The following is a 25,030-nucleotide window of genomic DNA, read 5'->3' on the forward strand; positions in this document are numbered from 1 at the left end:
AAGTCTACAGTTAATGTTCTAGGCCTTTGTATTCACTCACCACTCAGTGATTCATCGAGAGTAGCTCTAGTCCTGCAAGCACCACTCATGGCCAGTGCCCTGTATAGGTTGCCATTTTAAATTTTTTGTACTCTAGTTTTACTGTGCCTTTACTATCTGTTTAGATGCATAACTGTTAACCATTGTGTTATAATCTAGTACAATAGTATGCTTTATAGTTTTATAACTGAGTAGCATGACACTATACCGTGTAGCCTAGGCTATACTATCCGCAACTTATTTACATATGCTCTGACATTCACACAGTAAAAAATTATCTAATGAAGCTTTTCTCAGAATGTATCCCTGTCCTTAAGTGATGCATGATTGTATTCAGACCATAGCAGGAGCTATTGGAGTTTTTGTAAAAATAGTATTATTTAAAAATATACATAAAAAGATATTGTGGGAAGGAATATTATTAAAAATAATACACAGCCTCAAACCTCCACTTGATTTAACTCTTTCCCCCCACTTCTTTGGCAGTACTAGGGATTGAACTCAGGGACTTATGCATGGTAGGCAGGGTCTCTATCACTGAGCCATATCCTCAGCCCAGTTTAACTTGAAATAGGGTTGGCATCTAGTTTCTGTGGTTATTGGTTAATAAAAAGAAGGGTAGGAATCCAGTAGAGGAGTGAGTGGCATCCACATGCCTTTTCTCCTCAGAATTTCTGTCTTTGAATAGTATTGGTCTTGGTAGGAAATGAATTATTAGAAATTGATGGATCATCAAAAGAAGTGTTAAGAGTCCACTCTTCCTACCACAGTACAAATAACATGGAAACTAGTTTTTCCTTGTGGAGAATGACTCCTAAGAAGAAAGTATAGTAACAGTTTCTCCTGTACAGAATTATAAAGCTGTTAGCAGGAGTGTATTGTTGACATTGTTGACATAGGAATAGGAATATATAGCCTTGTTATTGAGACCTTACCTGGTTATCTTGCACATACCAAGTTGAATGATTAGCAGAACGACCAGATTCGATGAGACCATGGACTGTTTTATTGTAAAGTACTTGGTTCTTTGGCAGGTAGTATCTATCATGACGTACTGTATTAAGAAGGGCATCCAAATTAACCAGTTCAGATGTTAGATCTTACCTGCTGAAAACCCACTGTTTCTTTATGAACAACCTATTTCTAGAGTGATCTGAATGATAATTTTTGAGACGCTATTGAATCACTGTGTAATCCTGATACACATTCTGATTCATAAAAGGAAGATTAACCTTAAATTATTACATATAGCTTATGTATTGATGCTTGAAAAATCAATAGTAAAACGTACTGGTTAACCAGAAAGTCAGTTAATGAGAGCTCTTTCCCATATTTTATCTAGCAAAAATGTTCTAAGCATCTGATTTACTTATTTATATCTTTAAAATGTCTACATTTTCTTGTTAAGTTTAATTAAAAGTTTCCAGTTTTATATATTCTGAAGTTGGCCCTGTTTTTCAAAAATTGGTGATTATTATTTTCTCTAAAACTAGTTTTGAAAACAGCAGAGTTCTTTACACAAACTTGTAATAGATGCCAAATGCTTTATTTAAAGATGCATAATTCCCATTATGATGATTTATTGGGTTCTGTGTAAGGTCTTTACTTGGATCCTTAACACCTTTAAGAATGCCTCTTTAGCAGAAGCCTGAGCCCTCACTGAGAAAGAAGCTATGCTAATGTGTCCTTGATGAGGCTCCATTGATTATCTGAGAGGGAAATTCATAATGACCACTTCACTTAGTGCTTATAGGAAGCTTTATAATTACTAATATTCTTTAACTTACTAATTTCTGAAATACATAGCTTCTCACTGTTTATAACCTCATGCCTCCAGTTCCAGCAAAAAGATAAAAGAGGAATTCACTGGTGTTCCTTTGTTTTGAAGCAGAAAGTCAGGGCTTTTTAATAATGAAGACATTTTAACCCCATTATATAATGAACTCGTTTGTGCCTTATGATACTGCTAACAGTTATTGAAAAAATTTTGATGGTTGAGTGCAGTACTTAGCCAGATGACCAGTCTATATTAGCTTTTAGCTTAATTTTCAAATTATCTTCAGAGAAATGTAAATGGCTTTTAGTAAAATAGAAGAGATTACATCATTTTGTTCTTCAGAGAAGCTTTGTTTATAAATTACTTTTTAAATAAATCCTTTTAATTATATATTTTATATAGAAGAAATTGCATTGCTCTCTCATAGTAAGGGCTTTCTATTATTGCAGACAGTGCTGGGATACACGCTCCTTTCCTTATGGTGTGTATGTTGTTATGATGTGGCTCTTTATAACACAGATGTCCTGTTGCTGTGGATGAAATTGTGCTCCCTCAACTTCCTGCAAGACATCAGACACAAAAAGCCTTGTTCAGTCTTGTTAACTTAAAATGCTAATATTCTGTGTCTATGTAATTGTGTTTCTTTTTATTTATATCTTCTCTGCCTCATCCCTAAGAGAATTCAAGGGTACTTCATGGTGATGTTAAACTAGCATTAAAAGGGGATTTTTCACACACACACACACACACACACACACACACACACACACACACACACACACACATTTTAAAGAATATAGTATTTGAATTTTGTGAAAGCTGACAAATGGAATAATGTATTAAATAGTAAAGAAAAATGGTAGAATTAAAAGAATATAGGAGTCTGGGAAGTGTATTTGATATTTCAGTGCCTTATGAACTTGATATATGGGCCTCTGTATATCACCTCATTTCTCTGGCTTAGTTTCTTAGTTTCAATTTATAGAATGAACCCTCAGATTTTTAAATGATTGGGTGAACATTTAATATGGGACTCATGTTCTTGGGAAAATAAAGCTGCAGAGAATGTAGAGTACATGAGTTCAGAGAGAACTAAAGCATCTAAACAATAGGTTTACCAAGAGGGCCCTGTGTTCACTGGGTGCAGAGGGGGTCCTGCCCAGGCGGTATATGTAGGGGGGCGAATGGCTGAATTCTAGCTGGCTTCCGAGGAAGGAATGCCCTTTCATAATTCATTCACCTAGAAGAGGAGCCTGTTTCTAATTTGCAGAAAGGAGTCTTAAAATGCTGGTTATTGCCGCCAGTTTTAGGTTTCTTCTTGGTTGCCAACTCTGATCAGTTGATAGTGACTGCCTGAATCCCTGCATGGTGTGAGTTTATCTGTGTGTGCTGGAGGGAGGGAGGAGCCCTGGCCTGTATTTGTTAACTCAGTCTTGAACGTTTTAATGGTTCAGAATGTAGCTGTGAATGTGTTATTTTGCTGTGTTTGAGACTGAGTACAAATTCCAGCTTTTTGCTTATCAATTTTATGTCCTTGGGCAACTTCCTTAATTTCTCTAAGCTTCTTACCCTTGCCTCATAGAATCACTGCAAGGATTGAATGAGTAAATGTGTTTCAAATCTAAGCTGTGGTGCTTGGAACATAACAATTCCTCAGCACATGTCAGCTTTCATTGTTGTGATTGTCATTTTTCATAGTACATGGGATGTCTTTTGGTGTTGTGTCCTAGTGTCTATCTGTTCAGTCTCTTTCTTGTCCTCCAAATTCCATTAGGATTATTGCCATAGTTTCCTAAGGTATCTCTCCACTCTTGGTTGAAAGAGATTTTTTGTTTGTTTGTTTGCGTTGGTGGTATCAGGGATTGAACCCAGGGCTTTGTGCAGCTAAGCAAGTGCTCTTCCACTGAGTTACATTGCCAGCCCTTTTTATTTGATTTTGAGACAGGATCATGCTAAATTGCCCAGTCTGGCCTCAGACTTTTGATTCTTCAGCCTCAGCTCTGAGTAGCTAATATTATAGGTGTGGACTACCAGGTCTGCCTGGGAAGATACTCTTGGTTAGCTCTGACTTTCTGAGTCAGGTGGATGCCATATAAAGCTGTCTGTTGAAATTAAGGGGGACAGGAGTTGAACTAGGGACTAGGGAATAGAAAATATTTGGAACATCCTTGTGGAACATCCCTGTAGAGCAATTAATAGGGCATTTATGATTGTGTGACTTCATAGGTCACATGAATTTGAATTGGGTCCTTCTAGTATAATTTTAGAATTTTATGTAATAGTGTTCTATAATCAGAATCAGGAATAGAGGAAGCAGATGGAATGTTTGTGGTATGTGGAAGGCAAAGATTTGAGGAGAGTTAGATGGCACTGTGGCCATGGAATCTGAGGGCCTACAGTTGAGCCCGGCTTGGGAATAGCAGGCTGAGAACACAGGGAGAGAAAAAGACAAAGGAAGATAAAGAGTAGATTCACTGATGAGGGGAGAATGGAGAAGAAAATTGTAATATGTTTATTCATAAAAAACCAAAGGAATGAGTGAACTTGAGCTAATGCTAAGCAAGAGTAGAAGTCGCAGAAGAATACAATTCACGTAAGATTTACACAAATGTGTAAGACAGTCCTGTTTTTATCCAAACTTTACTTGAGGCCTTTTTGTCAGTATTTTGGGTAAAATTTGCACCCCTTTATGTCTCTGGACTCCCAAATCATGATATATTAGGATGAGCAAATTAAAAAGGCTACTCTATTAGATACAATAAATGACCCCGTTAGTGAAGTTGGAAGAAACATAGAACTACTTAATTTGACACAGAGATAAAAAAGCAGAAGAATTGAGGCAAAATTAATGCAGCGTAAACAGTGTTATGCCTAAATAGCTCTATTAAGAGAGCTGGTTTTCATTATTATGACCTTTTGCCATTAAAAGTCAATTTAAATTTTATTTGTTACTGTATATTGTTAATATAAAAAGAGGAAGGTATGCAGTTATTTTAAGATTTTCATGCAAATGGCTATGATTTTAAAAAAAACTTGGAAACTAATAAGGGTGAGCTTCATGCGTTTAGAAAATTCTTTTATGTAGAATACTTCATGCTTGCTGAAATAAAGGATTACTATAGTGCAAACAAAAGATAATAACTTGAAAGCTAACTGACAACATATAATTGTTGCTTGTGATATAGTAATATACTTTTTTTTTAACAGATTGTTTAACAGACAACAGTGAAGGATTATCAAACAGCACAATATATTTCCTCAATCTATTTAACCTCACCTTAACCTGCTTTGAGCATAACCTTCAGGTACTTCATATATATTTGAGATTAAAATACTGTCTTGACAAATGAATAATGTCTAATTCCAAGTCTTTATAACATTGTTGGTATTTATCTGTACTCATAGTGGAATTAGTGGATCTGAATTTCTGCCCTTCAGTTCTTCTGCTTGCAAATATTAAGACTGCAGTTCTCATTTGTAAAGTTGGGACAGTAATAACTGATCTGCCTACCTTCAAGTGTTTTTATAGGGACAATTTGGTGAGATAATGAGTGTGAAAACATTAACTGAGGTATGCAGGTATTTAATTAAAACACAATGTTGTTTAGTCTGACAGTAATTTACCCTGACTTTGTTTGTGCAATAATAAAGTATTTCGCTGTGCAGTATGATTCTGTCTACAGGAAGCTTACTTTTAGCCTCAATATTTACTTAAGTGTATTTTATCCCCTTTAAAAGGTGTTATTTAGGGGTTGGGGTTGGGGCTCATTGGTGGAATGCTCGATTAGCACAGGTGAGGCACTGGGTTCAATCCTCAGCACCACATAAAACTGCATAAATAAAATAAAGGTGTTGTGTCCATCTACAGCTAAAAAATTTTTTTAAAAAGGCATTATTTAGTAAGGTAACCTTGAATAATGAATTATCATATAAAAGGTAGCCTTTAAGAATCCTACCTGGTAGATTTTTGTTGTCTCCATCTTTGACCCTTGAATTTTGGTATTAGAACTTGCCAGGTGGTAGTGAAGTGTGAGATTGGAACCTTGGTAAAGACTAGTTTTGTATTTGCACAATAAGTAAGTAATCCCCACAAGTAGATGTAAACATTTGTAGGGTGTATGTGTAATTTCCTCTTTAATAAACGTGATTACATAGAGTTATGAATTTCCCTGAGAAAAACAAAAAAGACTTCCCATTTTCCAAAACGTGTCCTATAGGACATTAATAAGATGATCTGTCAAAAGAGGGTTTAGGGTTGGGGAGATAGCTTAGCTTGTAGAGTGCTTGCCTCACAAGCACAAGGCCCTGAGTTCGATCCCCAGTACTGCAAAAAAAAAAAAAAAAAGAGGGTTTACTATTTTACCAAGGTTGGGAAATGCTTTACTACAGTACTTCAGAACCTTTAGTGGACTCAGGTATGTTATAAAATTTCAAATGGTAATTTGTGTTGACCACATTTACCAAATTTCTTTGACCAGGGAACTCTTTGGTTTAAGAGACCGGTATTATAATGAATATATTTGTAGGATATCAGCCCTCTTCCTGTGATGTTAGTTGCAAATGTTATTTTCCTAGTTTGATGTCTTTTCATTGTGTTTTCTTCTATCATGAAGAAAATTTTAATTTTGTTAGATTTGTCAATTTTATAATGGCTTCTGGTGTTTTTATTAGGAAGACTTTTTTTCCTACATTGAGATACTTTAAAATTTTATTTTAGTTCTTTCATGGTTTCATTTTCTATATTTAAGCATCTTTTATCTTAAGATTTTTAAGAAATATGTTTGCATCTGTAGTTCTGAGTTTCCAAGATTAGACAATAGCTACTTCTTCTTGCCCAGATAAAGATAGAATTCCATAATTCATTGAAATAATCTGAAGCCTTAAAACCAGGTTTCTAGCAAATTAGAAATATTGTATTTAATACTATATGATATAATATCCTGCACACTTCAAGCAGGAATGTTACAGGGTGTCATCAGATGCTGAAAGACCACTCTGGCTGCTCCATGGAGGAGCTCAGGTGAAGGCAGGCCAGAGTGGAGTGTGGAAGTACAGGCTGGTTAGGAGGCTGGCCGGGAAAGGGCTGGTGGTGACTGGGCCAGGGTATTATTGGCAGCATTGAAGAAAAGCAGATGAATTTCAGGGTGTATTTTAGAAGTTTGTGTAGCAGTACTTGCTGGTGGAGTGGTTTTGGTTTCTAGTGAAGGAAAGAAAAGCAGCTGGATGTGATCCTAGGCTTTGGCCCTCAGTGACTGAGAGGACGATGCCATGGGGAAGGCAAGGAGAAGTGGATCATAGGGGCGTGGATTAAGAACTCTGTTCTGGGCAAGAATGGAGGAAGGAAGGAGTGTCTAGAGGGAAAAGAGGTGTTGGAGGGGTGGGGGGAAGGGAAAAAATAACAGAATGAATCAAACAACATTACCTTATGTAAATTTATGATTACACAAATGGTATGCCTTTATGCCATGTACAAACAGGGAAACAATATGTATCCCATTTGTTTACAATAAAAAAACAAAAAGAACTCTGTTCTGACCGTGTTAAGCAGGGTGTATCTATTAGACATCTGAGGTAAGATAAAACATGGAGTTATAAGTGAGATTGGAGCTCAGGGAAGAATTGTGAGCTGGAGATAGAGGTTTGGGAGACCTCAGGTCCAGATGGTGCTCACAGTCATGAGACTGGATGAGAGTGAATGTAGAGAGATGGAGAAGGGGCCCCAAGTACTGAGCCCTGGGATACTCCAGTGTTATTTAGGGTTTGTGTGTGTGTGTGGTGGGGGAAGCTCAGGAGAAGAGTCAGTAGGAGACCGCAAAACAGATAATGCAGTAGCAGTGAAATTTTGGCCCTATTGGCTGTGGCTCAGGTGAATGACAGGGAGGTGAGTTTAAGTGCGAGATAAGATCCACCTTGGGCAGTAGATGCCTGCAGGGAGCTTCTCTGGAAATCTGGCCTGTCCTGGTGACTGTAGAGAGGCAGCTGTTTGCGGAGCACGTGGGTATCCCCACAGGCAGATTAAGGCTGTCATGCCACATGTCCGTATTTTACTGTTACAGACTACTGCCACAGAGAGCCTTTTTTCATGTAACTTGGAGTACTTGTGAGGATTTGTTTGGCAGACTCAGAGAAGTGGAACTGCATTATGAAAAGCATGTGCATTTTGAGTTTTAATAAAAATGACTAAATTATTCCCATCAAGATTCTGTGCTTGATTTTTTATTTTGGGTCTAGCTAGATTTTTCTGTGAAAAACAGGCGATGGGCTATTTCTTGTGGCAGACTAATGGGAGACTTAGTTTTTCTGCCAAATAGATGGTGAAGGTAACGTTATAGGGGCTACAGCAGTTTAATTACTTTGGTTTGTCCTTTTCTCTTTCATTCCCATGTGCAGTAATGTTCTTTCCCCATGCAATATAGCAAAGAATGAAGGGAGTAGAAAGCAATGTGTAAACTTGTCCTTGAAAAAGGACAAGTGTTACTCTAGAATTGTAAAAGACAGATTTCCTAATGTATATTACATCTACTTCCCTTATTCTAGGCTATGGAGTTTGTCTCTTTCTGTTGACTAAAAAGGCCCAGATTAAGAGCTTTCTGATAAGAGAATTGAGTGGGGATATAATTGTGGTGCCTTTTCCTTCTCCATTATAAAAATCCTTTCTCAGCAAACTTCGGTGAAGTCAGCACAGGCAAGGACATATTTTATTCAACAAGAGTGGGATCGATATGTGCTGATATGTAATGGTGAGATAATTGGGGGAAATCTGGCACTTTATTATAAATTACTTGTCATATGAGCTAGTGTTGTCTTCATTTAACACTGACTGGTGCAGTGATTTTCAACACTTAGGTCATTTAGAAAGTGCCAGATATTTTGGCACTCATGTACCAGGTATATGGTTCTCATATACCAGGTCTCTAATCTGTGAGACTTTTAATACAGGTGATTTAGTACTGCCCTTGACCTCACAACTCAACACTTGCAACCAGATTTGTCTCCAGTCCTCTAGGAGATTAGATAGTTTACAGAGATATTGTGTGTGATGTTTATTGTGTGTATCATATCTACCTTTGTGACTTTAGGAGAGTGCACACAGTCTTCTACCACCAAAAAATTACTCAGAAGTTTGCAAGAACTGTCATGAAGCATACAAAACTCTGAGTAGTTTCTACAGTGAAATGCAAAAAATCAATGAGCTTGATAATAAGGCTGAACCTGGAAAGCATTTATGCATTGATGTGGAAGATGCAGTAAGTACTTGCTTCTGATTTGATGTGTTTTTTGCAGGGTTGTTAAATAATCCTTTAGTATTATTATCTCTTTTGAAGGCACATTGGAATCTGCATATGCTGTCTTAACCAGAAATAACTGTAGTAGGTATAAAGTAGAATATCTTGGTCTGTCAAACTAAATGGAAATTGATCAGGCACTTCACAAGTGAGTTGATAATTTATGACTTTTTTTTAAATTTGGAAAATGTGTGCTATTTTCAGAGGCATGGGCATTGTTGTATGTTTACTTTAAATTATATTGGGTACTCATTGTTTATTAAAGTTTCTAGATTTTACTATAATGTGTTTGAGAAGCCATTCCTTGTTTACTTCCTACCTGATGATTGTTTTATTTCTTTACATTTGTTACAATCTGAAAGTACTTGTTTATAGTCTGTCTCCTCTCACTAAAATAAAACAACATGAGGACAGGAACCTGACTTTTTTGTTAATTGTTCAGTCTGTAGGATAATGACTGGCATACAGTGGGCTCTTAGTAAATAGTGTATTAATTGAATGGTCAGCAACAGTTTGTTTCCATTAAATAGCCTGCCTTTACATAGGTCACCACTAGATGGCGATCATGGCTTTTTAGGCAATAAGATGCCTGAGAAGGCATTAGAGGAAACAGATTATTGGCTCAAAGCAGAGAACTTGAAATTAACATTGATAAGCTTAACAGTTGCTAATAATGAGTGTGAATTATCACCGCAACTCAGAGGGAACTGTAGTGGACCAGTAATATTAAAGATGGTTTAAAAAGCACTTAAAATCACTATGTCATGAGGACTTTTGTTTTTACTGCTTTATTCCTATTGCCTAGAATAGTTCTTGGTTTGAAGTCGGCTCTCAGTAAATAATACTTTTTTTAATTTTTTTAAGGACAACAACAGGATTTAACTACGTTCCTATTAATTTAAGTTTTCTCTTTGAAAGCTATGAGTGATTGATATTGTTATATACTTGACCATAATATTTTGGTCAGTATTATGAATTTTGAATATGGCATTGCTATATTAATATAAATTTTATTTTTTATTTATTTTTGTGGTACTAGAAATTGAATCCAGGGGTGCTTTACCACTGAACTACATATATCCCCAGCCCTTTTATTTTTTATTTTGAGATAGTGTCTTGCCAAGTTTCAGTGGCTGGCCTCAAATTTGCACAACCTCCTGAGTCATTGGAATTACATGTGTGCACTACCATGCCTGGCTTGCATTAATGTAAATTTATATAATAACTAATTATTAACAAAATAATTATAAGAACTTGAAGACAAGTTAACTATAAAATAGAATAATGTTATTTGTTGTTTCAGATGAACATTACTCGAAAACTTTGGAGTCGAACTTTTAACTGCTCAGTTCCTTGCAGTGACACAGTGCCTGTTATTGCTGTTTCTGTGTTCATCCTCTTTCTACCTGTTGTCTTCTACCTTAGTAGCTTTCTTCACTCAGAGCAAAAGAAACGCAAACTCATTCTGCGTAAGTTTTGTTTTTTGTTTTAACAATTATTCATTTGTTTAGATAACAGCCTGCATTTAAAAGTTTATGCCTGTTTTAGAAATGATATATATTCTGAGAACTCAAAGTATGTCAACCTAAAATGGCTCTCTGCTTTACATTCTACAATTATGCTTACTAATAGAAGAGATTTGTGAGAATTTTATAAGTGCTAATTATAAAAAATCAGAGGACATGTAAATCATCTGAAATATCAGATTAATGAGAAAGCTGTATTACTCCCAGAATGAGGTTGATAGTAGCAGAGAGGTATCAGCAGGGTCTTTGCAGTTCTAACATGGTAGTAGTAGGGATATAAAGAGTTCTTAGACCATTGGAATCTTGGTAGAAGGACTCAAAGGTGGAGTAAGGCCCAAACTTGCTGCTTGTTTATGAACAAGAGAGAATTATAGTTCCAAGGACGTTACTTGACCTGTAGCACATGCTCAGTGTGGACTGATTCCTTTCCTCTCTCCCGTGCCAGCAGGGCAGAGCAAGAGAAACACTAGCTTGAAGATCTTGTCTAGCTAGAAGAGAGTGGCTCTTGCATCACACAGATGTCTCCTTTATTGTCACAAGGAAAGAATGGGCTTGGCTTTTAGTAGTTTTAGTATTTAAAAAAGAATGATTTGCGGGGGAGACATTTATCTTTTTTCTCTTAGATATTACTTGTATTCTAGGACCATATGCTTTAAAAGTTCTTTTCCCCTTAAATTCCTTCCTGGACCCACTTCTTCTGATTTCACTTCTAATATACCTACGTTTAAAATAAAATCGTTAAATGTAGATAAGTTTGAACTGAACCTGTAATGTCTTGTCACCTTAAAACGGTGGCTAGTAAAGGAGTCTGTTGTATGTTATATTTAGTAAAGCTTTTTAAAAGTAAATGTCTGTAAACATCTTATAGATCAGTCCTAATGACAGTAAAATATTATATGGACCTCACTGTTGAGAAGTTTTATCTTTCAGCACTTGGTGTAACTTTAAACATCTTATTTGCCTTGCAACTCTTCTGAACTTTGTGGGAAGTATTTACTGTTTCTAAATCAGGGTTTTTTGTTTGTTTTCATTGTTAAAGTCACTACCAGCCTTCTGCTATGCAGACACATTGTGATCATTTCTTAGTTATTTTCTCTCTTTTATTTCTCTATTCCCACATTCCCCTCCTTACCTCCTTTCAGTTCCTCTGCAGTATTCTGGCAGCCCTGCTTCCAAAAACTGATCTTAAGTTACCTCTGCCTCCTCTGGTCAACCCAGCTAAAGCCATTATCATCTCTTGCCTGTGGTAACACAGATGCCCACTCATCCCTGCTTCCATCTGACCTACTAAATCCATACTTTCTATAGTGGCTGGAGTAATTTTAAAACTTGGATTTTACAATGACCTTGTTGCATTTGGAACCCTTCATGTGTTCCTGTTATTCATAGGGCAACATCCAGACTTTATTTCCAGGGTCTGCTCTCCTAGTCGTGCATGACTTATCTGTCTTTCTAACTCATCACTTCTCTTCTCCTTGCTCATGATTCTGTGGGTAGCTGGCCTTCTTTCAGTCCCTCTTGGACACCAAGCTCATTCACACTACCCCTTTGCAAAGCCCTTCCCACTTTGCTAACAGATCTTAACTCAGGTTTCTTGCTCAAGGAGACCTTTTAGCAACCCCCTTTACAATCTAAGAGTACACCTTCCCTTCAGTCTTCTGTGTCATCTTTCTTTAGGGATACTCAGTCACTTAGCTTATATAATTAAATAATTTAAGTCATTTCAATTAGCTTTTTATTTTCTACCTTGTTTGTCTCCCCTAACTGAACTGAAATCCCCATCAGAACAATAACTTTATTTATTTTTTTACCATTACATCATCGACATCTAGAAAGTACCTGATACTTAAAAATATTTATTGAATGAAAAAACATTATACTGTATTTAGTGTTAGGATTTTCTAAAGTGTGTTCCTCAGGGGGAAAAAATGTGGATCAAATAAGATTGAGAAGCAGTGCATGCCATGTCCTTTTCATGAGCTACATACTGTACACAAATGTAAGGTAAAGGCTCCTAGACTGCATGTCCCAAAACTCGACAGTAACACCTCTTCTTTCATAGAAGCATTGCTAAGAAACACATTGAGGGAGTGCTAGGGCAAGCAAGCAGTTCTTGTCTGTGTGCTTCTGCCTCATGGACATTTTCATTTACTTTTCTTTATGGTACCATTCATCAAGCAGTGTTTTAGTCAAATTTTTTTGCGGCTATGACTGAGAACCCCATCAGAACAACTGTAGAGGAGGAAAAGTTTATGTAAGGGCTCACAGTTTCAGAGGTCTCAATTCATAGACTGCAGACTACATTCCTCAGGGCTGGAGGTGAGGCAGGAGATCATGGTGGAAGGGTGTGGAGGAGGGAAGCAGCTCACATGATAATCAGAAAGCAGAGAGATACAAATATATACCAGATACAAATATATACCCCAAACCCAAGCCCCCATTGACCTACCTCCTCCAGTTACCTCTCAGTTAATCCCATCATAGGATTAATTGACTAGTTGGGGTAAGGCTTTCACAACCCAGTCAGTTCTTCTCTGAACTTTCTTGCATTGTCTTACCCATGAGCTTTTTGGGGACACTTTAAACTATAACAAGCAATTATTGAATCCTGACCAAAATACTAGCATTGTGGTAGGAAGTGGAATTTAAAAAAGGAACAAGTTGGTTGCGGTAGGTAGTACATGCCTATAATCCCATTGATTCTGGTGGCTGAGGCAGGAGGATCACAAGTTTGAGGCCAGCCTCAGCAACTTATCGAGACCCTAAGAACTTGGTGAGATTTATCTCAAAGTAAAAATATAAAAAGGACTGAGGATGTGGCTCAGTGGTGAAGTGCCTCTGGTTTCAATCCCTGGTACCAAAAAATAAGATAAAATAAATAGATAAAGGAACAAGGCATAATTCATGCCCTTAAAGAATACACTGACCCTGATTCAATTATTACAATGTGTAATAGAGGTGGAGACACAGTATTGTTGGGCCACAGAATGATTCTGCTTTCGGGGGGGTGGAATTTACCACTAGACCATTGCTGGGGTGGAATTTTAAAGGCCATGGGGATTTATCAGGAAGAAACTAAAAAGGCAAGAAGTTGTGGGTATGTGTACCTATAAGTATTGTGGTCTGATCAATTTATTAAGTAATCTGATAATTGGTAAGAAGCTAGATCACTTTTTGTAATTTTAGGTAAAAAACAACAGACAAACAAACAAAAAAAAATCTGCTGATTTAGTTTGCCTCCCTAATTTAGGCCCTTATTTATTTATTTTTTCTTAGTTTACATTGCTCTTAAGTTTATGCTAAAGCAAACACACTGGTCCAGGAAGTCATGTTATCATTTTACATGTACAATGAGAGTCAGGGGAGATCCTGATTGAAACTATAGAAGTGGTTCTCATTTTTGATTATCAGAATTATTTATAAAGCTCAAAAACAAAACAAAATGGGTGCCTGAGTTCCACTGCAGGTCTTCCAAATCATACCTTTACTCTAGGTTACAACCATTGAAGTCAGGAGATTCCTAGTTTTTCAGTGTAAGATGCTCTCACACTGGCACTGTTGTTTTTCATTTCTAAAGCATGACAATGAGAAATATTCTTATTTAACTGTAAGAACAAAACATATTACCATGCCAAATAGCCATGATTTTTTCTATTAACCATAATAACTCAATCCAAGTAGCACTCAATCAAAACTGATTGTTACATATTTTCTTTGAAGCTATATATATTTGTGTTTGTGTATATGTTTGTAAATGTGCATGTGATATACAATTTATTTCTTCAATGTTATTTTATAGAATTCTTTCACTGATTTTTTTCCCCCCTACAGTACTGGGAATTGAACCCAGGGCCTTGAATATGCTAAGCATAATCTCTATCACTGAGTTATACCTCCAGCCCCTAAATTTATTTTTTTAATCTGAAAACAAACAGGTTTTTCTCTTTCCATATGTATACCTTTCCTTTTCTTTTTCTCACTATGTTGCACTGACAAAATTAGTGGCATGATGTTGAATAAAGACCAAATATCCTGGTCTTATTCCAGATCTTGATGGAAGATCATTCAGTCTTTAATAATGGAGCATAATAATTGCTGTAGAATCTTTGTGGGTACCCTTTAGCAGATAGAAATTTTCACTGATTTCTTTTAAGAGGAATTTAGATTTAGATTTCTGGCTTGGACTTTTAAAAAGATAGTTTTATTATTATACTTTATAGCACTCTTACATTACCTAAGTAGATTGCTTTTTATCTATATTACATATTTTAAGATGGTGATGTTCAAGAAATTATAGATGATGTCTGTTTTATTTGGTACTCCTTTTTTTTTTTTTTTTTGGTACTCCTTATAACAAAGTCATATGTAGTTTCTAACTAAGTTGTTTTTCAAGGTTGGTATAAAAAATGAATTTTAATTTTCAGAAGATTGAATCTATTTAGATTCAAACAATAGATAAATACGGTGCTTATATAGAAATAATGAATAATCATGTTTAAGAATTAAATTTAAGTTAAAATATACTTTTGTCTTATCTAGCCAAACGTCTTAAGTCCAGTACCAGCAGTGCAAACATTCAAGAAAATGCAAACTGAAGCCAACAAGATGAAGGCTTGACATCTTATCACATGGATGACTTTTACCACAAAGATGAGTGGTGGAAGATATAATTTGATTGAAAAGAAGATAAGCTGTGATCTGACAAGTCAAGTTCTTAAGAAATGCAAGGACTTTAGATTTATTTTTAAATTTTAAAGAATTTTCAATTTTCCTTTTCCTTTTCACCCCTTTTTAAAATTGGATATTTTTAATTTTCAAGCATAGCAATGTTGTCTATTTTAAAGTACATTTATTACAATAACAAAAGATGCAAGAACAATCTTTGTTAGGCATGTTATTACTATTTGAGACTTGTAGTATCTCCTTATAAACATAAGTACCTCAAGTAGAAAAGTTTTTGAAGACAAACATTTAAAATTAATCACAGCAAAACTTTGAAAAAAAGTATACTTGCCAAAAGACAGCAAGTACAGAGATTAATTTAAATTATTCTCCATTGCAGTATTATTATTATTATTTTGAGACAGGATCTCATTATGTTTCCCAGGCTGGCCTTGAATTCGAGATCCTCCTGCCTCAGCTTGCCCAGTAATTGAGATTATAGGTGTGCACCACTGTGCATGCCCCCCCACCATTGTGGTATTATTGTTATAGATATATTTAATATGTCCTGTATGACAATAATACATAATTCAAACTGTTTCCCCTAAAATCATTTTTGAAACCACTAATTATAACCCTTCCTAACAGTTTTTAAAAGTGGTAAACCACATAACATTTATCTTTGTAAAAAGATTTATGGTAACTGGTTTCTTACTTGACTTTTATAAATAGTATTTACATCTTATTTTTGCCTTTATTTCATAAGTAATTTGAATTCACTGGACTGCTTTATTATATTCAGGGCAAGATGGATTCTTTTTATACCAGGGATTTGCATTATGAATTACATTAAGTTATTTGGCAGTTTATAATTTATTACAACTTTAAATTGTATTTAAATTGTAAGTTTTTTAAATATAAATTTTCTCTTGTGATATAGGGGAATTTTTGGAGGGAAGAGAAAGGAGGAGTACCAAACTTCAGGCTGAGAAAACAGACCTGAGGAGATGCTTATTATAAGACTGTCGAATGGTACATACTGAAGGCCTGAATCAGATGAGAGTCTCCCACAGGAAGGAGTTAGATTAAGATGATGTCTATTTGTTTTCTAAAGTGTGTAAATCAGATAAAAGTGATATGACTAAAATGAAGTCACACATTTCACTCTCAGAAAATGAATTCTATTTTGGAATATTTGTATCAGCCTTTAAAATAATACTTTATTTCAGAATTGTTCATGATTTTATTTCTCAAGATTTTGGAACTGAGGATTTCATTTATTAATTCCTTCTTGCTTTCTTTATGGAAATAGGCTTTATTTTAAATGTTGAAAATATGAAGTCTCCTATGTATAGAAACCAGAGTTTAGTTAAGTAGTAAGAGAGTTTGAACTCTTCATACACTCAAAAATGCTCCATAGACACGAGAGTGTTTTGATAGTTTAAAAAAAAATATTTAACACATATGCAGAGTGAAAGAAGGCTAATCCTGGGATGTCTGACATATCCAAAAACTGTTACTGCTTTTTTGGTCTGCTGTAATCTATTTAAAATATGCTGCAGTTTGTTCTGCTGTCACTATTCCTGTTGCTGGTACAAATAACGCTGTCTTGATTTGAAGCATGTGTTTGAGGGCCATTGAAAGCAGTCTTCATTAATGCAGATGAAACCTGTTTACATGTGCAAAGTTAGAAAAATGACATATTTGAGTCTGTAAGTAGTGACTTTGTGAGCACCTTTCAATATTATGTGTTTGTAAAAACCATTGCTTTTGGATATAAAGCTAATAAGCACTTTAAAAAAGAAAAGACAGCATTTAATATTTTTCTGGTGAGGTCATTGCTCTTTAGAAGTTGTATCAGCAGTAGTAGATTTAAAAAAATAAGTATTAAGTGCTACACTAGAGTGTAAGTATTTCATTTTATAGTGATGGAAAATTCTTTCCATAGTTATGAATTGAGACACATAGCTTATGTGTATGCACAAGAACATCTTTAAGTTTTTGACACTTTAAAATAAAGTAACTTAAGGAAATCACAATGCTGTAATTGGATTTTTAAATACATTTTTTGAAACTTCAGACATAATTAACATCACATCCCAGTTTTCAGGTATTGAGTTTAAATTCCCATCTATCTTATAACTTTAGTGCAAATAAAAATGTGCTTTTGGATTATTATTATTTTTTGTTTGAATTTGAGTGGTGAAAATCACATTAAATATTTTAACATGTAATTCTAAATCAATGAATAACATCAAAGTTTAGTTGGCAAAAGTTGCTTCTCTTGGGATCACCATTTTCTAATGGTTCACAGATGGGCTGTACTTTTTATTGCAGTGTAGTCCTAATAAAGTTAAATGTCTTCCCAGAACAACATTATAGTTAGGCTTGCATTGTCCAAAGACTTGACCTCAAATAAAAATCAGAAATCACTAGTAACGAATTTTGAAAACAAACTTATACTATTAACCTGTATAACAATTTTAAATGAGAAAAACTGTTTCCACTAGATAGCCTTGATAGCTGACACATCCAAAAATTATTTCAAAGGTTTGAATATACATATATTTGTGTGTGTGTGTGTGTGTGTGTGTGTGTGTGTGTGTAAACATTTTTTTTTTTTTTTTTCAGTACTGGGCATTGAGCTCAGGGCCCTATGCTTGCTAGGCAAGTGCTCTACCACTGAGCTGCATATCCCATCCCTTTTTAATTTTAATTTTTTAAATTTTGAGACAAGGTCTTACCAAGTAGCCCAGGCTGGCCTGAAACTTGCGATACTCCTGCCTCAGCTTTCCAGGTAGTTCCATGTATATATTTTGAGCTAGAAGAAACCCTAGAGGTCATTTGGTCATATAGAATCCCAGAGCTAGATAGACCCCTGGAGACCACCTAATCTGACGTTCTGTCCACTGTATGGGTGCCTCTAAAAAATATGTGACTTATTTCCCTGTCTTCTTAGCTAGGGAAACAGCACATCATACAGGGCTGAGATGCCTAATCAAATGTTTTCTCTACTGCACACTCTTATCTTTTAAAAATTTTCAAAAATGATCATGTTGATTATTAAAAGGACTTTGGCCTATACCGAATTGCACACTTAGCACTTAAAAGTATAACTCTTCCAAGTTTGCTTGTTCTAAACTGTTAAATTGGTTATGATAAATGTTAGTCAAACATAACACATTTTATGACCAGAAACTTTCTTTGTCTCCTTGGAATTAAAGAGGGATTTTAAAAGATAATTTGACTGATCCATGCCTCTTAAAATGTGAAGTTCTTCAGTGATGATTTTTAGAATTAGATTTTCCTATGATAAAGAGGTATTTAAAAAGTCCGTCACAGTACCCAAATACAATAAAAAATTTCAAACCTTTAAAATGAAGGATAGGTTCATTTTAGCCAGATATGGCAGTAATTATTTTATGGTCCTATTTAAATGCTCAAGATCATATCCAAAAGATTTGCCCAATAGGCATTGGAAATAAAAAAAATAGTTCAGTTGTAATTTCTGGGATAATTATATATAACTAGAGTATAAATAGGATTGAAAATTATTAGCTGTTTATTCTGTTTTGACTTTTGAAATGGAAGAGACTAGAAGGTAGCAGAAGGCTCTGGGCACTGATCTGTGTATCTTTAGAGGCAGTTGCCACAATAGAAAGCCTTGTAGCCATCCTTGTTTTCAGAGAGGACCAGAACCTCTCTCCTGTTTTTTTTTTTTTTTTTTTTTAATTTAATTTAATTTTTTTAAATTTAGTTTTAGATGAACACGATACCTTTGTTTTATTTATTTATTTTTATGTGGTGCTGAGGATCGAACCCAGTGCCTGAGGCATACTAGGCAAATGCTCTTCCACTGAGCCCCAACCCCAGTCCTTCCCTCTCTTCTTAGTACTTTATTTTCTACATTCATTTGAAGTGCTGTTGCCAGGAATGTAATAGGAGCTGAGATACAAAGGACTTGACCTTGGCTTTTTGAAATCCTCTTCATATCCTGGTTGTCCTCCACTAAATAAGGCACTGTGTTTATTTGTACTAGTCAAAATCTAGCACCCCTCTCCCTACTCCCATATACATGCCATCTCTCATTGTTTTAATCCTATGATGCTCAAGAATTAATAATAATTGTGGTATGGGCAAAAAAATCACATACAACATGAAGAGGGTAGATGAACAAATAGTATCTTCATATTAAATTTCTGCTCACCACACTCACACCTCTACCCTGAGATTCCTGAATGTATAGGGGAATTCCACCTAGGGGTGGCAATCTATGTGGGAAAGGGGAGTTGGGGACATTTGTCATGAAGCTGTGTGTGACTCACATATTCACTGTGCTTTATTAAATTGTATATCTACTGGGGGAGCTTTTAGGAAATGATGGAGATTATGGAAAGAGCTAAAGGTCTTTTTGACCTTGTGCTCCCTGGCATGCTTTGCCCACCAGAACTTTGCTGTCCACTCAGGACTTACTTTTTGCTCCACATCTCAGGTACAGTGTGAAATGAGTGTGACCACTCAGGTCAACACAAATTTAACCATCACAGTATTCTTGGAGTTAAAATGTTTTAAGATTATATTATTTGCAAAGAAGGTACAAAGTGCAAGTACACTGGAGATTAGGATTAATGTTGAAATCTTTAGCTACTAAAAAATAAAAGTATAATTATAAAACTAACAGAAGAGGGAAATATCAATATAGCCAAATCAAAAGGAAATGAGCACAGAGAACAAACAAAATAGTGAGATGATAAATTTAAACCCAAGTATCATTATGTAGATGAAGGCAAAGGAGAGAGAGTCAAAGTTGGCATCCTCTTAATATCAGACCTGATGAACACAGCCCAAAAAGGAAACTGAATCTCACTATAAAATATGGAAGCAAAGATTTGTGGGACTGGAGTTGTGACTCAGTGGTAGAGCGCTTGCATAGCATGTGTGAGGAACTGGGTTTGATCCTCAGCATCACATAAAAGTAAAGTAAAGGTATTGTGTCCATCTACAAAGAAAATATTTGAAAATTTTTTGAAATGCAATATTTGTGAATTCATTTCATCAGGATGCTAAAATAATATAATTTGAGCATGTGAGAGTTTATTCCAGGAGTTCAAGATACTAAAAAAAATCTGTGGAACTAAGGTGTCCTTTGATTAGATAGCCATCAAACATCACCTGTCTTCACTTTAATACCTCTGAGCCTCACTGGAGTCCTGATTCTGCATAACTGCAGGATTATAATCCTGGAAGATACCTAAACGTCCTGCAAATCTGCACTGGCTGTCCCTTGTCACCTGAACTATCATTTCGAGAAAGCTATATACTTTCTGAAGGTTATTTCTCATTATTGCTATATACATTCTGAAGGTTGTTTCTGGGATGCTGCTGCAGAAATTAGAAGGGAAGAAAACATTGATTTTTCTGTGTAAAAATCAAAATACTTCCAATTTTTTAAATAGGAGAAGTAATATGGAACATATGTAACAAGGTGTTATTTAATATATAAAGTGTTCTACAAATTAGATAATTTTAATTCATAAAATTTAATTTAAATAAAAAATTAACTGGAGGTAACTATAGAAAAATGGCAAAGAAAAAGGCATAGAGAATTCTAAAACAAAAGTTAGCCAGTGGAGATATGAATAGGTGTTCAGCTTAATTGTACATATATTAAAGCTACATTGTGAACCTGTATTCCATTCAATGGATTGGCAGTTTTTAAAAAGGAATGGTAATATCTGGTGTTGACATGAGAATAATCACTTGAGGCAAGAATGCAAATGGACACAAACTTTCTAAAAGGGAAATTTCTTAATTATCCATTAGGCTTAGTATCTGAAAGCAGAATTGACAGATATGTTGCACTGGTCAGAGCTTTTGTCAATTTTAAGTTGAGTCAAAGATTTGTTCTGATTCAGATCCAATTCCACTCCCTCCTTGACTTTTTTTTTTTTTGTCAGTGCTGGAGAGTGAGCCCAGGGCTTAGTGCATGCTGGGCAAGCACTCTAGCACCGAGCTATATCCTAACCATTTTGTATTTCTTAAGAAGGCAACTTGCCATAAAGGAGAAAGCAAGGACTTTGAAATCCAACCTGGGATTAAATTTCTGCTGCTTCCCTTATTTGGACAAGCAGATTAAATTTCTGACTCTCACTTTCCACACCTGTGAAATGGGAGGTGCTAATATTTGCCTCATGAGACTATTGTGTTAATTAAATGAGATCAGGTATACAAAGAGCCTATATAGCATGATGATTAAAACCTAGTACTTCATACTGCTTAGGAAGTACTAGCCCATCTTTTCCTTATGGGCTACACTATGCACAAACCATACTATACAATTTGGCACTTGATATATACCCCTTCCCTTTGTTTCCAAGATTCTTTATGTTTGTGATTATCCTTTCTCTCCTAACTTGATGGTAATCTCTTCCAATTCAGGGACAATATCTCCTTTGTCTTTTGTACTCATGGTTCAATGAATGGTTTTGGAGTCAGAATAATGCTTATTTGAGGAAAGATGACAAAATACATTCCTGAACAACATTATATTATGTCATAGGTATCTTTGTAGCAGATCCAAGATCTGTTTGAGACCTTGAAGAACAGGCTTGCAGTTGCCATGAAAAGTATAAATGATTAAAAACATAACTGTAATGCAAAGTAAGAAGTGCTACCTTACATTCAGAAACACTCCTTTTCAGCACTGGAGAGTCCAGGCTGGGGCCCATGCTGGCTATCATGAACTGCTGCCCCTAAAACTAGCATCTGAAGTCATACATAATGCCTTTTCTGGGCAAGAGTCCCATGGGCTTAATCTCTACTAAATGATCGTTTATTAGATCTGACTGTTGAAAAATACCAAGTTAACATGGACAGTTAAAAAACATCAACATGATGCCCATAACTGGTTTAATTTATCTTTCCTCTTCCATAATCCCATGCATTACCTACTTATTTGCTGTAATGAACATGCCATTCAGCGAAAATAAGATTAACTGCTTAAACCATGGCATTACAGGCAGAGAACTTCAATGCCGCTTTGTATTTCATTGGAAAGTTCAGCAGTTAAACGATATGGAGTTGTCATTTCTTCTTTTGTAATCAAGACGGTTTCACTTGGGATTAGTGCTCCCCAGCCAATTCTCCTGATGGAACATTTGAAGCAGCAAATTTATGTCTAGGTTGCAGCCTGGCAGCAGTAACAGCCTTCAGAATCCAACCTGTTGGCTTCATCAGCACTCAAGTTGCACTGCCCTTTTTGAAGTCCCCCTCTGCTCTAATGGTGATGGAAATCTCACCTGCCATCAGACTGTGGGAGGAAAATTGAAAGGGGACTTGGTCATGCCTCTAGAAAATAAAAGGGCAATGTCCCAGATGGGAGCAGGGTCCAGAAAATTAACCCAAGTTCCCTGCTATGTGAATGAACCTGTTCTCTGCATCAAGGTTCCATCCACTTCTGCAATGGAAGTTTCTGGACCATTCCAGTTCCACTCATCTCTCTTTTCTTTGAACTCTAATCATAATTATACATCTCCCTATGTTACCTAAGGCTGATTACTTACGATTTGCATGATTCATATCATTGTTCCATATGAGCATTTGCTGTCTTTTCGGTTAGACTTCAAGCTCTCAGAAGCCAAGGACAAGTAACTGCATGGTCCTGTGCTCCTTGGCAGAGGGATGTGCCCTGGGTACTGCCATCGGTTCTAACTGCTTGTCTGGTCTGGAGTGTGGAGGCAGCTTCAGCTGAGTGTACAGGAGGAGCTCTGTTCCTGTTGTGCCTTCTCTTTGATTAGCACATCTCATCTTTGGGGTTCATAACACCTAGAACCTCAAAAAAGAGGCAACATGATGACTAACAGATTTGTCCATCCATTTGTGGATTTATTCATTCAATATGTACTTATTCAGCACCTACCGTGTGCTGGGAGTTGCTTCTTTAGTGTATGCACCAACAAACTTCTTGCTAACCATCTTGGCAAAAATAGGAGGAAGTTCAAAAGAGCTGGAGGAAATCTTATTTCTTCTACATTTCAAACTCTACTGTGGACCAGGAGCAAATTCCTGTTGCACTTCCTTTCCTGTGTTTATTCACCTCTTCTTCCCCTTGTCCCCTCTCCTCTCTTGCCTTTCTGGCTGTGATCATGGCAGGCTATTGGATTATCCCATGTACAGGTGTTTATTCAGCTCTCTACCAGGTGGGCTGCCCTTACCATGTTGGATAGATTCCAGTTAAAGCTCATCTTGATGGGATTTAGTCCGATTCAGGATTCCTTCCATGGGTGGGAAAGGGCGAGGAGAGAAGTGGGAGAGTAGGTTGGTTCTGCCCTCTCAGCCTAGGGAATTGACTATTTAACAAAAGAAGGAGACCTGGCTTGGATTCCCACACCATCCCCTCACCCCTGTGATACCAGCTTCTTATTGCAGAACATGTCTTAACCCCCCCCCCCCCCCCAGGGAAAAGTTAGAGCCTTAACTGCCCATGGGATAATCTGAGGCTTTGGGGGTTTTGTGATAGGATGTGAATGGTGGGAATGTGACATTAAGGGAATAATTCTATAAACGGGGCCCACTGTGCTAACCCACACATGCTTTCTTCTTAAAAAAGTAATTTACCTGCAGCCCTGCCTGCTTACGTCTGCAGGATATGCTACGTTCCTCAGCAAACTACCTGTCACCTGCAGGAGGAATGCAGGCCCTGAACTGCTAATATGAAGAACACCAGTTATCCTGAAGGGGGTAGGGGGCTTTTGTGACTCTTACACAGACCAGATCCCAAAACAGACAAAGATAATTCTCCCTAACTATAAAATCTGTAAGAACAGGGTCCAGTTAGAACTGGACACTACTGGCCAAAGTGACCTGGAGCTGTCATGGCAGAGGGGACTTGAAAGTCTGATGTCGTCCTGCTGTCAGACATAGGTCAAGAGGAGTACCTGGAAACTCTCTGGAAACCTCCTTGGGACCCTCAATAAACTGGAGGGCAGTAGAGGCAGGCCATTTCTCTCTCGAGAGGACCCATTCTCTCCCTTAAAAGTGTCCTCCTAGCCAGGAGCAGTGGTATATGCCTGTAATCCCAGCAACTCGGGAGGCTGAGGCAGGAGGATCATGAGTTCAAAGCCAGCCTCAGCAACTTAGCAAGGCCCTAAGCAACTTAGTGAGACTCTGTCTATAAATGAAATATAAATAAGGGCTTGGGATGTGGCTCAGTGGTTAGGTGCCCTTGGGTTCAATCCCTGGTACCAAAAAAAAAAAAAAAAAGTTGTCCCCCTTTTCCAGTTCCCATCCCTTCTAATAAACTCATCGTTGCTACTCTGAGTGACATGGCTGACATCTTTCTGACCTGATCTCAAGAACTGGGGTTTGAAGGGGTTTTTGACACTGCCTCGGTTCCTAGAAGGTCTTGGTCCTGTAACAGTTGGAGTAGCTTTCCTCTGAGCTGGACCCCTTGGGAATCCTGAGCTCATGCTCTTGATAGCTGAATGTCCAGTGGCGATGCTCCCTGTGTCCTTGTTTCCTTCGTTTTCCTGCTAAAAATAGTGCATATATACTACAATATTAGACTGTTAGTCAAGACAGACAGTAAGCACACTTTATTCCAAGCCTCCTTATTTCTTGGAGAAAGAAGTTACAACCTAGTCAAAGAGTCATACCTAAGTAGACAGGTCATTAGTGGCAGAGCTGGGATTGTGACTGCCAGGCTGGGGCTTTCTCCCTCGCCATGACGTCCCTCACTGTTG

At 36.6% G+C, this 25,030-nt stretch overlaps 1 protein-coding gene across 1 annotated transcript in view; it reads left to right on the plus strand.

Moving 5' to 3' along the window:
• Nucleotides 1-17,462, plus strand: part of OSTM1 (osteoclastogenesis associated transmembrane protein 1) — a 33,362-nt gene extending 15,900 nt beyond the window's left edge. Inside the window, exons 3-6 of the mRNA XM_079147612.1 lie at nt 5,024-5,121; nt 8,896-9,063; nt 10,406-10,571; nt 15,168-17,462. Coding sequence (XP_079003738.1) covers nt 5,024-5,121; nt 8,896-9,063; nt 10,406-10,571; nt 15,168-15,223 — 488 coding nt within the window. The 3' untranslated portion in view covers nt 15,224-17,462. The remainder of the gene's footprint in view (nt 1-5,023; nt 5,122-8,895; nt 9,064-10,405; nt 10,572-15,167) is intronic.
• The last annotated feature ends 7,568 nt before the right edge of the window (nt 17,463-25,030 follow it).

Source organism: Sciurus vulgaris (assembly GCF_902686455.1).
Source record: "Sciurus vulgaris genome assembly, chromosome: 7".
In the NCBI taxonomy this organism is placed as follows: Eukaryota; Metazoa; Chordata; class Mammalia; order Rodentia; family Sciuridae; genus Sciurus; species Sciurus vulgaris.